Source organism: Sminthopsis crassicaudata, chromosome 1, assembly GCF_048593235.1.
Source record: "Sminthopsis crassicaudata isolate SCR6 chromosome 1, ASM4859323v1, whole genome shotgun sequence".
Classification (NCBI taxonomy): domain Eukaryota; kingdom Metazoa; phylum Chordata; class Mammalia; order Dasyuromorphia; family Dasyuridae; genus Sminthopsis; species Sminthopsis crassicaudata.
In genome coordinates this window covers 503,708,145-503,721,311 of record NC_133617.1, presented here as the reverse complement: position 1 = coordinate 503,721,311, position 13,167 = coordinate 503,708,145, and the positions used below count along the sequence as shown (strand labels likewise).

The following is a 13,167-nucleotide window of genomic DNA, read 5'->3' as shown; positions in this document are numbered from 1 at the left end:
GAATCAGACTTTGAAATAGTGTACAATTAGCCTGTGAAGGAAATCTAAAATGCAGGTGGACAAAAAATAGGGGGATTGGCAATTCTATGTAGTGGTTCACAGTCATCTCCCAGAGTTCTTTTGCTGGGTGTAGCTGGTTCAGTTCATTACTGCTCTATTGGAACTGATTTGGTTCATCTCATTGTTGAAGATGGCCATGTCCATCAGAATTGATCATCATATAGTATTGTTGAAGTATATAAAATGATCTCCTGGTCCTGCTCATTTCATTCAGCATCAGTTCATGTAAGTCTCTCTAGGCCTTTCTGAAATCATCCTGCTAAGTCATTTCTTACAGAACAATAATATTCCATAATATTCATATACCTCAATTTATTCATCCATTCTCCAATTGATGGATATCCACTCAGTTTCCAGTTTCTGGCCACCACAAAGAGGGCTGCCACAAACACAGTCCACAGTCTAATTAGTTTACATTCTAATGAGGGAAAACAACACACAGAGAGCTCCTTGGGAAAAAAAATGGAGAGGTATGGTGGAATTTGTTGGAAATTGCACTCACAATAATAATTTTATAAGTTTGAGCCTCCAATCCATAAGTTCCTTATGGACCAACTAATATACTTATTATGAAAAAAAATTTCCTGCCAGTGTCATGGAGTATGCTGGAAAGATAAGAACTGGGATACCTAGGGATTAAACTCATGGGAGCATCGGTTTAAAATTAGAAGGGAATTTGAGTCCTTTGGTTTGAGCCCTTTTGTTGTTTTTTACAAATAAAAAAAGTTATATATCTAGAGAGGCCAAGTACTTACACAGGGTAATAAGCAGAAGAACCTGAATTTGAACCTGGGGCTCTTTCTCCAGGTCCAGTGGGTTTTTCTAATACATCATGCTACTGTGAGTTTTTCATCTCTTTATTCATCCTCTATTTAAATAAAAATAAATTAACTTCCTCATTAATATTTTTTAAATGATCCCATCATTTAGGAAAATCAACCTAAGGCATTACATGTTTTCCAGGTGTGCCAAAAATTTCTTAGTTTTTCACAAAATCAGTATGACTTAAAGATTAGCATTTGCAATATGTGATTTTGCCAGTGGACCTTAATAAATCTGTAACAAATGTGATGTGTAAAAAAAATGTACATTTTTCTTTCTCCTATACAAAGATAATTGATAAAGATGCTATTTTTAAAGTGTTTAAAGAGAAAAAAATGTTGCATATAACTATCCCTTATAACTAGGTTATGTATACCAAAAGAGCAGTATTAGGGAACCTTTTTTCTCCCAAGGACCATTTGGATATTTATAACATCATTCGTGTGCCATACAAAATTATCAGCTAATAGAACTGAAGCAGTGGGAAATTGTTGTACCTAACTTTCAGGTCATCATTGCCTATGGTTGCTTTAATAAATGATTTCATGGGTCAAACTTCCCCACACTTGTTATAAAAAGTAGCATTTTCATTATTGATTAAAGAAATGCATATTAAGACAACTCTGAATTACCATTACATACCTCTCAGATTGACTAAGATAACAGGAAAGGATATAATAAATGTGGGGATGTGGGAAAACTGGAACACTAATACATTGTTAGTGGAACTGTGAACTGATCCAACCATTCTGGAGAGCACTTTGGAACTATACCCTAAGGGCTATCAAACTGTATATACTTGGATCCAGCAGTGTCTCTACTGGGCCTCTATCTTAAAGAGATCTTAAAAGAGGGAAAGGGACCCACATGTGCAAAAATGTTTGTGGCAGCCCTCTTTGTAGTGTCAAGGAATTGGAAACTGAGTGGATGCCCATCAGCTGGGAAATGGCTGAACAAGTTATGATATATGAATATAATAGTATATTATTGCTCTATTAAAAAAATGACTAGCAGGATGATTTCAGAAAGGCCTGGAGAGACTTATGTGAACTGATGCTGAGTGAAATGAGTAGAACCAAGAGAACATTGTATATAGCAACAACAATATTATGCAATGATTAGTTCTGATGGATGTGTGGCTTTTTTTCAACAATGAGATGATTCAGGCCAATTCCAATAGACTTGTGATGGAGAGAACCATCTGCATCCAGAAAGTGTGAGTGACTGAATGTGGACCACAACGTAGTATTTTCACCTTTTTTTGTTGTTTGCTTGCTTCTTGTTTTCTCTATGATTTTTTTTTTCCTTTTTGATCTGATTTTTCTTGTACAGCGTGATAGTTGTGGAAATATGTATAGAAGAATTGAACATATTTAATATAAATTGAATTACTTGATATCTAAGGGAGAAAAAAATTTGGAACAAAAGGTTTTGCAAGGGTGAATGTTGAAAACTATGTGTGTGTGTGTGTGTGTGTGTGTGTGTGTTTTTTATTATAACTTTTTATTTCCCGTGCATGGGTAATAATTTTACAGCACTGGCAATTACCAAGCCTTTTGTTCCAATTTTTCCCCTCCTTTCCCCCACTCCCCTTTGAGCTAATCATTGAACTTTCAGAATTATCTAACCCCTACTTTGGGATCTACAGAGGCAGCTATGCAAATGCCATTGTGAAAATTACCCTTTCATCCCAATATATTCTTCCCCTTGACTCTTCTCTACTGTGTCTAATTTATCTCATAGAGCATGCAGGTCAACTCCTCACTCTTCCTTCACACATTCAATCAGTTGTCAAATATTAGCATTTTTCCTGCACAATAGCACTGACTGTTCTTCCCTTGTTTCTCCTCACAAAGCCATAACTGCAGTTCAGCCTCTCATCACCTCCCACCTGGAATGTGGCAATGACTTCCTAATTGGCCTCCTCCTTACCCCAAGTGTTTCCCCTCTCCAAAGCATCCTTCTCATAGTAGCCAAGCACTTTTCATAAAGTGCAGGTCTAAACATGTCACTCTTCTATTCAGTAAAGTCTAGACTTCCCCTGTTGACTTGAGGATCAAATATTATTTCATATTTTAATCTCATCCTTTTAAAAGTTTCTTTTCCCCCTGTAAGTTGTATAACGTACACACTTTATGTGAAGTTATGTGTATAAAATTTATAATTTAAAAATGTATTATGGATGCATGCTCAAAATTTTTTACTTATAGGAGTGTATAATAAAAAATTTAGGGAACACTGTAAAGGCAGGTAACTAATTTTGTTGAAAAATAAAACATTTTCTTTCACTGGTTCCTCATCACATGCTTTCTGAAACTTATTTTTATTTTTTTATTTTTATTTTTAAAGCTTTTTATTTTCAAAACAGATGCAAGAATAATTTTTCAACATTCACCTTGCATAAGCTTGTGCTGAAACTTATTTTTAATCAGATTAATTATGCCATAATCGTAAGCACTGATTTTACATATCTTTTTTCTGTTATTTCTTGATCCTTCTCTTTTTTTGTTACTTTTGTCTTCTCTTTTTCCTATCTTTTCCCCTTTCTCTTTCTCTCAGTCTATCTCTGACTGTCTGTCCCTCCCTCCTTTCCTCCCTTCTTCCCTCTTTCTCTCCCTCCCTCCCTCCTCCTCCTCCTCCTCCTTCTTCTTCCCCTCTCCCTCTCCCTTTTCTCTTTTTCCCTCCTCCCTCTCCCTCTCTTCTTTTCTCCCTTCCTCCTACCACTTTCTCCCTCTCTCCCTCCTCCTGCTCCTTCCTCTCTCTTTCTCTCTGTCTCTCTCTGTGTGTCTCTGTCTCTGTCTCTCTCTCCTTTCTAAAGTTCTGCCTCATATTTTGCCCCTTGTTTGCCCACAGAGCATGCTATAACAAGTAAAACTCCACCCTATGAAAGAACTGAAGACTTTGGGGGAAATCCAATGACTGAACTCTAACTTCTGATATGCAAGTCTCACAGCGCCTGTGTGCAAAGGTGCTACTTCCCCAGCAGTTGCTAGCTAGCATGCACTTTTGAAGGGGCGGAATCCTGTTCACATAGCTGAGATGTGATTCGTCAAATTTGCAGAACTTTCCCCTTAAAATCTCTACACGACTACCAGTCTTCCATCCCAGGGAGGTTTTTCTTTCCTTGGTTTCTTTCTTTCGTTCTTTCTTTTTATGTTAAGACATTGACTTGCAGCTTTTCAGAGTGCATGTCAGTTATAATCTAGTCTCCAGCAAGTTATCCTGACACCATGAACTCAGAAGCTGATGAATCAAAGGAAGGTATGGGTTTCTTTTCCTTTCCTTTTTCTTGTTAGGAGGGTGGGGATGAAGCGGAAAGTGTACGGGGATCAGTATTGGACAAGGTGATAGCAGGCTGAGTTTTTATATGAACTGAATATAGTTAATCTCTTTCCGAAATGCCCTTTTCCAGGCAGAATAGTAGGGAAGAGGATGGATTTTTTGTTTGTTTTTTAATTTGCAGCCATTTAGTGGAGCCTGAGACAGAGAGGAGGAGGGGAGGGGAGAGACCTGGCACAGACTTTAGAGGAAGGACTGCTCTTTAGATTTCTCTAGAAACCAAATAGCTCAAGTATTAACTCTAAGAACTAGAAACATGTTTGTGAAATGGCATCAACACAGTAAAGAACTGGTTCTCCCCTTTCTCTTCCCCCTCTCCCACCAGAAGAAAGCTCTAAGGATGGCAACTTATTAAGAAGAGATTTTGGAAGTAGGAAAGGTTGTGTCTCTTAAAGAGGAAACTATGAGAGAGAAGTGAAAGATCTTTATTTTAGGCATAAGCATTCATCTAACTTCCTCTCCCCAGTAGGTTATGTTTTTTGGGGTTGGGGCGGAGGAATGATGAAGAAAGAAATGTGAGGAGGATTTTCTATGTGTTTCACTGAGAGGATTGTGTTGATTTCCAACTTTACCAAAGCAGAGGGTTTCATGTGCTCCCAACCTGATTGAGTGACAGGACTGGAAATGCTCCAACAAAAACACAATTATATACCAGTGTTGGTTTGGGAGTTTATTTGTGTGTGGAGGGGTGTTTGTGTGCTTTATTTCCTGAAATTTTGTATACAAAAGGTTGCTTGTGAGTGGGGGGTAGAGAAAAAATCAGAGGGTAAAAAGTTAAATACTCTTCAAGCTTGTGGAACTTTTCTTTTAAAGCACTCCTAGGGAAACTGGCAAATTTCAAGCAAATCACAGTGGTGTTGGCAATCTACTTTGGCTGGGAAGGGACCAAATAGTCTCTATTTGGGTAGAGGTTAGCCAGAGAGAGAAAGCCTTTAAGAAACTTGATTTTCTTTTTCCCCTTTCTATTCCTCACTCCCTTCCCCCACTAAACGTTATGTGTTTTATAAAGTCATTACTGTGGACCTGAGTTTACCTTTTTATGCCAGTTGAGGGGAACAGGCAATAAAAAGAACGCTTGTTGGTCAGGAATACAGAGCTGGCTTTAAATCAAAATGTATGGCTATGAGCAAGGATTTGAAAATTTTTACTGAACCGAGTAGTGATGTGTGTGGGGGGAATGAATGTATAGTTGAGAGTACTAAAATCATTTAGGGGTGACTAGAATATGGATTGTATTTTCTTTTTTTCTCTTCACTGCTAATTGAAAAGTAAATAGAAATTCATTCAGGAGAAAAATATAGTAAGCTTGAGTGTGTGTGTCAATCTGTCAATCAACAAGCATTTATTATATATTTACAGTCTGTCAGGCCCTGTACTAGACATTGCAGATGCCAAAAAACAAACAAAACCTAAAATAATCTCTGCCCTCAAGAAGTTATACTCTTGGGGGGGGGGGAGGCATTAAAATATAGGTATCATTAAAAACACTTAGGGCTTACTTCTTTTTGCTTTTTTCAGAATGATGGAGGAGGAGGGGGACAAGTATTATGCATTCCTTTTAAAAACATTCGCTTTTCACCTAGCTAGAATAGATAGTGGTTTTCAAGTTGAAGCTTGAAAAAGTCCCCAAATAAACAGGAAGCTACTAATATTCTTGTTAAGTGGACCTCCTTAGCCCTGAAAAGTCTTTTTCATTTTGATCAGACCTTTAATAATTTACATTCCCCAAATTCTCCAGAAATAGCTTGGATACTTGTTATAAAAATTTCTGAAATTTAAAAAAAATAAATACTTGAAGGTTCCAGGGTTTTAGTTTGATGGAAGTTGAGAAAAGGGATATTTTTCAACGGTCTTATCAAATACTTTATCAACTATTCTGGCTCTTGCCTAGAAGCTTAAGTAATAGTGACTATGTATACATACATACATATATATACACTCACACACACATATGAGGGATGTTCTGGGTGCGAGAATTCACCTTAGCCCTTTCATAAGGGCAGAGTTTTCACTAAGTTACAAATTTGATTATCTGGGAATTTATATTCGATTATCACCAGTCACATCTCTGTGTGACTATGTCAACAACCTAGTTATCTAACTTCTCCACAAATGCAAATAACTTGGGCTTTCCCCTCCTTTACAGTTAGCTTTCCCCATTTAGTGTGAGATCATCACTGGCTAGCTGTACAGACTATTTTGCAGGAAAATGACTGGATGTCTTCTGCCTGATTTATTATAATAAGAGAGATTTAAAAGTTATTCTAAATTGTCAATGAGTGACTAGTGACTTATTTGGGGGTTGAATTTGAAGGAGGGTGGAAAAAGGCTTTATATTTTATATCAGGCCAACTTATTTGTATGCATGCATGCGTGGAAAGATCTCATGACTATTGGAAACAGCCACCTTACCTAAAAAATTCTTGCCATTGTAATACACCATTGCCCTTCCTTTCTTCCCTTACCCTTCTCTCTCATTTCAAAATTAGTAATAATAATAGCAAACACTATTGTTCCAAAAGGCTGAATGAATTTTAACACGTCTAGACTTAAAATAAACATGAAAAATGGGAGGTACAGTAAGAAGAAAGGGTGAAGGCAATTGAAAAGAACACATCAAGACTTTAGTTTCAGAGTATACCAAGAGTGCAGCTGTTGACTACATTCCTGCTGTACATTTGCTTCTTGTAGAATAAATGCCTTTCCTCATGAAATAATTGGGAGTAAGGGAAAAGTTAATAGCAGCAAAGGCCCTAAGGCTTTTGCTCTTGTTGAACACTTAAGGCTACAGGAAAATAGATTTAAGATAATTGGGAGTATCTTCCTCCTCCACTTGATGTTTTCTTCTGAATGAGACTTCTATTAGACAGGCCCATTATAAAGTTATGGGCTACATAAAGGAAAATAGATATTTACAAAGTAAGATGAGTCTGGGTCACTTAACTAATTACATACTATATAGGATTGGTCTTTTTTCAACTATCCTTTTTGAGTTATCAACAAGGATATTTTTTACACTGATTTATTTACACTATACTATGGTCCATCTATATGCTTGTTGCTATGGTAAGTATGTAGGTGACATGTGCATTTCCTTTAATACTTTCCTGTTATCTCCAGTATATCTTGTATATACTTTGTTGATATATATTTGTTTTCCATGTCTCCCCCATCAAATTATTATATGTTTCTTTGAGAGCAGGGACAGTCTTTTCTATTTCTTTATGTCCTCAGTGACCAGTACAAATCCTGATTCCTAATAGAAACTTTATAAATGCTTATTGATTGCCAACTGGTGCTTGTTCTAATTCTGAGTTCAAGATTTAGAATTAAAAATCTCTAAGACAGGGGTTCTTAATCTTTTCTTTATGTTACAAACCTCTTTGACAATCTAGTGAAGCCTACAGTCTCCTTCTAAGAGGAATTTTTTAAAAAAATGAAATTTATAGGATTATAAAAGAAATTCTTTTAAAAGAGAACAATTAAAAATTTTAAAACAAGTTCTCAAGTTAAGAACCTTTTTTTTCTGGACCAGCTTTTTCATTTTTACATAGGAAATGATGTATCTTCAGAGGGTAAAGTGGAAAAGGAACACTGAATTTTGAGCTAAATGACCTGAGTTCAAATCCCAACTGTACTATTTGCTATATATAAGATCTTGGTCTAGTCACCCAACTTCCCTGGGCTTCATTCAGTTCCTTCATTTGTAAAAGTATAGAATTAACTAAGTGACCTCTAATTTCCTTTCTAGCATTCTGTGAACCTATGAAGTGATTTATCCAAGATCATGCATACACAAAATATACACAAAGTAAGTTCAAACCTCAATTCTCAGGTTCCCACTGTAATTTGGTTTGCCCTATAAGCATATAACTAATTACAGTAGATAAGGGTTTCTTAAACTTTTTCTACTGATGATCCCTTTTCACCCAAAAATTTTTTATATGTCCCCAGGTACATATGTATACAAGACAAAGAATTATTGATAATAAATCACAATTTAAGTTAAAGGTTCTATATGGGATCATAACCATATAGTTAGGAAGCTGAGGTATAGATAATGACACATACATTCTAGTAAGGAAAAAGCACACTTTTCATTCTGAGGCTGGTTTAATTCTCCTTTCCTTGTCAGAAAATGTTTCATCAATTACGTAGAAAAGATACAAGAGCAGCAATTCAGAGAATGAATAATGACTGGATAAAGGAAGTGGGTTTGTCTGTATATCTGTTTAAAAATTGCATACATTTAGTTTAAACATAAATAGTTGCAAATGTGCCACCTAGCAAGAAGGACAACTTTAACTGGAGCAGAGACATTAGGTGGTAAGACACTATCTCTCACATTTTTCTCTTTGCTTTTTTTATCTTCTGTTTTCCCAATCACTAATTAATCAGCAGATATTTTTATTTGACTTCTATCAGGTGTTTAGAATTAAAAATATGATCCTCAGGTAACTGATCATCTAATTTTGGAGGTGACATTTAACATACATGAAACAATAGTAAGTGATGTAATAAAATTTTAATGAGTATTCACTTTAGTATAGGCTAAATAGGAATTCAAGAAAGAGAGGAGCTGGGGCTACATAGGAGTTGAAAGTTTCCTGGAGGAGATGCAACTTGGATTTGGATAAACCAAGGAGAGGGGGCAAAGCAATGGAGGCACAGTTCTAGTTCTATAAAGGCGTTTTCCGTTTTCCCAGGTGAGGCACTGGGCTTTTCATTGTAGCTGAGGCAACATTCTTAAGGCACTCTGATTTCCAATGGATCGTGTCACAGCTTATCAACTGAGAAATCAGAGACTTCCAAGACTAATTAGTTCTAAGGTACAGAGAAGAATCTGGCTCATATAGCCAAGAGTCAAAGATCAGTGATTAGAACAAGATTGCAATTTGAAAAATTTCTGGGATTCTCTCATCATACCACTCATTTTATAGTATTTAAGACGAGTCATCTAACAGTGGCACAGGCAAATTTTTTTGAGAGTAAATTATTTCAATCCCAAATGTGATAAGCTTGAAAACTAAAGCGAGATAGACTTTGAAAAGGCTGAAGCCTCCCTCCCACAGGAAGTATGAGGGACTAAAGTGATTGTAAGATAAATGATGGGCTTAGTTTTATATGGAAATAGAGCTTGAGTACATAGAGAGCTGAAGAAGCCCTTGGAAACTGATCTATAAGGACACAATTCAGTCAGATGCCTATAAATTGTAGGAACCAGGATACTTTGAAGCATCACCTCTCATATTTCAGTATGAGTTTTTTTATTCCACTATTCAAATTTCATAATACCTTAGTGTTTTCAATTTTGGATTATTCAGATGCTGATTATACAATTTATTGTTCTGTTAAATGTCATATCCTAATTTTGAGAGACAATCTGACATACTGGATAGAGTGATCTCCTTGTGTGACATTGGGTTTAACCTTAGTATATTCTGATAACACCCTGAGACTCACCTACTAAGTCAGACTAGCTAACATCTGCCCCAGAAGAGGAAGTACACGTACCTTTAGTATTCCCTATTGGGTCTCAAAATTGGGAGGCGGAGGAAGTTAGATTTGCATCCACCAATTCTCTATTGTAGTTTTTATTGGATCAAGGACCTTTCCATTGCCTTAAATCTAACCTCAAAACCTTCAGTTATTAGATAGTTACTTTGAAGCTTGTCTTCTTTCTCTCCCAGTCTTTCCCCATCCCTCAGATTTTATGTTTCATCATTTCAATTGTGTCTTATTCTTCATCACACTATTTGAGGTTTTTTGGCAAAAATAATGGAGTACTTTGGCATTTTCTTCTCCAGCACATTTGACAGATGAAGAAACTGAGGCAAAGAGGGTTAAATGATTTGCCCAGGGTCACACAGGTAGTAAAAATGTCTAAGACTGGAACCCCTTACATACCCAGCTAACTAAAGGATTACAGAGTCTGCTTTGGTCTGCCATGTTTCCCACAACCATCTCCCAATCCCCTGATAGAAGATTATTTTCAGATTAGCACTTTCTCCACCTCTATGAGAATTCAGTTATTAAGAGAAATATATAAAAAGTAGATCTCACAAAAAAGTTAAGGATCTTGTAATATATCGTATAGAAAATTAAAAGCAAACAATCCCTTGATGTTACTACTGCCCTGATAATAATTTAGCCATTTTCTTTTTCCATAATAAAGAGCATCATAACTCTGCTTAAGTGTTCACTAAACAAAACCTCTCTATTGATTATTTAAGCCACAATAACATTAGGGTCCTTCATGTGATTTAACAGTACTTTGTTCAGTGTGCATTACTAAGCATTTGTACCTTCTCTCCACCCCCCACTCTCTCCCTCCCCCAAAAAATCAAAAGAAGGAGGTGGAGTGTGAAGAAGCATGTCCTATATGAGATACTTGACACTTTTCTGTGGTTGAACTTTGGATCCTATATATACATATATATTAAGCTTGACATGCAGCAGATGCTTTTAAAAATAAAACTCTTTCAAGTCAAGCCATTATCTGATACCATTGACTAATGCTTTGTAGTCTAATATGTAAACAAGGAGTAAGCATAGAAAAATCCATTTAAAAATCTCTTGAGATGACTTCCTAGGTAGAGGAGGGAAAATATGTTCAGAAATGATAGTAGTATAAAAATAAAAATGGCAAGTTTTAATCCATTTAAACCCTTCATAGAATAATAAAGATCTTTCATAACTTGCCATTTCCTATGGCCTATTCAGTTCTCTCTTTATTGGTCCTTCTTTATCTGTATTGGAAATTGCATTAAATATATATACTAATAGCAATTTTTATTTAGCAAATTCATGATGCTGGCAAGTCAGAATAGCATGGATTGTTAAATCCTCTGCTCTCTAGGCTGGTAGAGGTCCTGATAAGACAGATGAAAGATAGACTACTGTAGGAAAAAATAAAGGGGGGATATACACACATGAACCCCCCCCCACACACACATATTCTCTTAAAGGCAAAAGAAAGATGCCAATTTTTAAATAGACAAATGGTGAAGAAAATTATTTAGGAAGTTGGATATGGAAAGGATCAGAGAAGAGAGGGAGGGACTAAGTAGAAAACTATAGGAGTAATCTAAGAAAAAGATGATGAATGACTAAATAAACTGGTAATAGCCACAGGAGTATAGATAAAGGCACAGATTTGGAATCAACAAGATCAAGGTATGAGGGGAGTAAAAATTCAAAGATGACTCGGATTATGGTAAATGTGAACACCCAAGTACCTTCGACGAGGAAATTTGGAGAATAGATGAGTCCAAGAGACATAATGATGCATTGTTTTAAACATATTGATTTTCAGCTATTGATTAATTGTGGGGGACTGAAGTCCCCCCCAAAAATAAATAAATAATTGAATCTCTGGGAGATCTTTAGTAGAGAGAGCACAAAGAAGACAGAGTCAATGGGACATACTTAATTAAGCTTAGGAAATGGTGGATGTTGATCCAGCAATGGAGATTGAGGAGGAGTCGCGTGCAAATATAGGAAGAAAAGCCAGTAATAAGCCAAGGAAGAGAGGATATCTAGGAAGGGGGTAGGAAGATGACCATCAAAAGCTGCAGAGAGATAAAATTGGATAAAGACTAAGAAAAAGTCATAGGACTTAGCAGCTGAGGTGTTGGTAACTTTCAAGAGAGCGATTTCAGTTAAGTAATAGTGTTGAAAGTCTCCTTACAAAGGGTTAAGAAATACTGACTTGGAGAAAGAAGAATTGAAGTTAGGCCTTGAACTGGACCAGGACAGGAAAAAATTATGTCAGAGTATTAGGTTGGTACAATGGAAAGAACACAGAATTCTCATTCACGAGAGCTGTGTTTGAATCCTAACTTAGCTTCTTGGTATCTGTGGAATTTGGGGTGAGTTATTTGACATCTCTGAACCTGGGCTGAGTGGGGAAGGAAGAATAGAGTGGGATGAACTTCATGATCTTTAAATGACCTAACAACTTGAGATCTGTGATCCCTGTGATCTTTTGTAACTTGGCAACTCTATATATCAATAAATTGCTTTATTTGACTCTCTTATTTCCATAGTAAAACACTTTACTTTTTCCTTGTTTTAGTAAAAGGGATAAAATCTAGAGAGGTGGGCAACTAGGTAACAGTATATAGAGCACCAGGTCTAGAGTCAGGAAGATCTGAGTTCAAATCCAGCTTTGTAATCTTGTTAGCTGTGTGATTTTGAGCAAGTCATTGAACATTATTTGCCTCAGTTTATTCATCTGCAAAATGAGTTGGAGAAGAAAATGACAAACCACTACAGTGTCTTTGCCAAGACAACATCAAAAGGGGTCAAAAAGATTGGACTGAAAATGACCAAGAACAGCATCCAGAGAGGAAAGGAGACTGACCAGTCATTATTCTTGAGGATTCAGAGTTAAGTTGGTGGCAGTGGAAAGAATAATTGAAGGAATTAAAAAAACTTCTGGGGAAGCAACTTATATATTCAATTGGGTAAATTGTTCTAGACTTTCTGGGATGTTTCTTGACAGAACATTGAAGAGGTGGTTATGTCAAAGGTTTTTAGGATGAGAGGTAGAATCCTGGGCATAGAAAAAACCATCAGGTCCTGTCAGAGTAGGGAGTCAAGTCATTAAAGAATTGATAGCCTAAGAGAATAGGAAGTGGTGGAGGGGTAACAGATTGAAATGATGGAAAGTTCATTGAGGAATGTGAGAGAGGTGTAAGTATCTGGTAAGAAAAGCATTATGTCAAAAGGGCGGAGCCTTTGCTTAATTTAAGTGAAATTTCTAGGGCTGATATTTTTTTTTTTTCCAACCATTCCCAATCTAGTAGCTTGAATGTGGAAATGAGGCATTATGGTAGGGAAAAAAATAAATAAATGGTCCTTGGGGCAGCTAGATGGAGCCCTGAAGTCAGGAGGACCTGAGTTCAAAAGAAAAGGAAAAGAAAAGAAAAGAAAAGAAAAAAA

The 13,167-nt window shown here is 36.4% G+C and overlaps 1 protein-coding gene across 5 annotated transcripts in view; it reads left to right on the top strand.

Annotated features, from left to right (window-relative positions):
• Positions 1–13,167, top strand: part of TNFAIP8 (TNF alpha induced protein 8) — a 116,435-nt gene that overhangs the window by 66,483 nt on the left and 36,785 nt on the right. The window contains exon 1 of one of the 5 annotated variants that reach the window (XM_074281533.1): positions 3,582–4,143. The exons of 3 other annotated variants lie outside the window; for them this stretch is intronic. In XM_074281533.1, the coding sequence (XP_074137634.1) occupies positions 4,113–4,143 (31 nt within the window). In that variant the 5' untranslated portion in view covers positions 3,582–4,112. Of the gene's footprint in view, positions 1–3,581; positions 4,144–8,011; positions 8,033–13,167 lie in introns of those variants that run through there. One more of the 5 variants, XM_074281536.1, reaches the window with a different exon arrangement.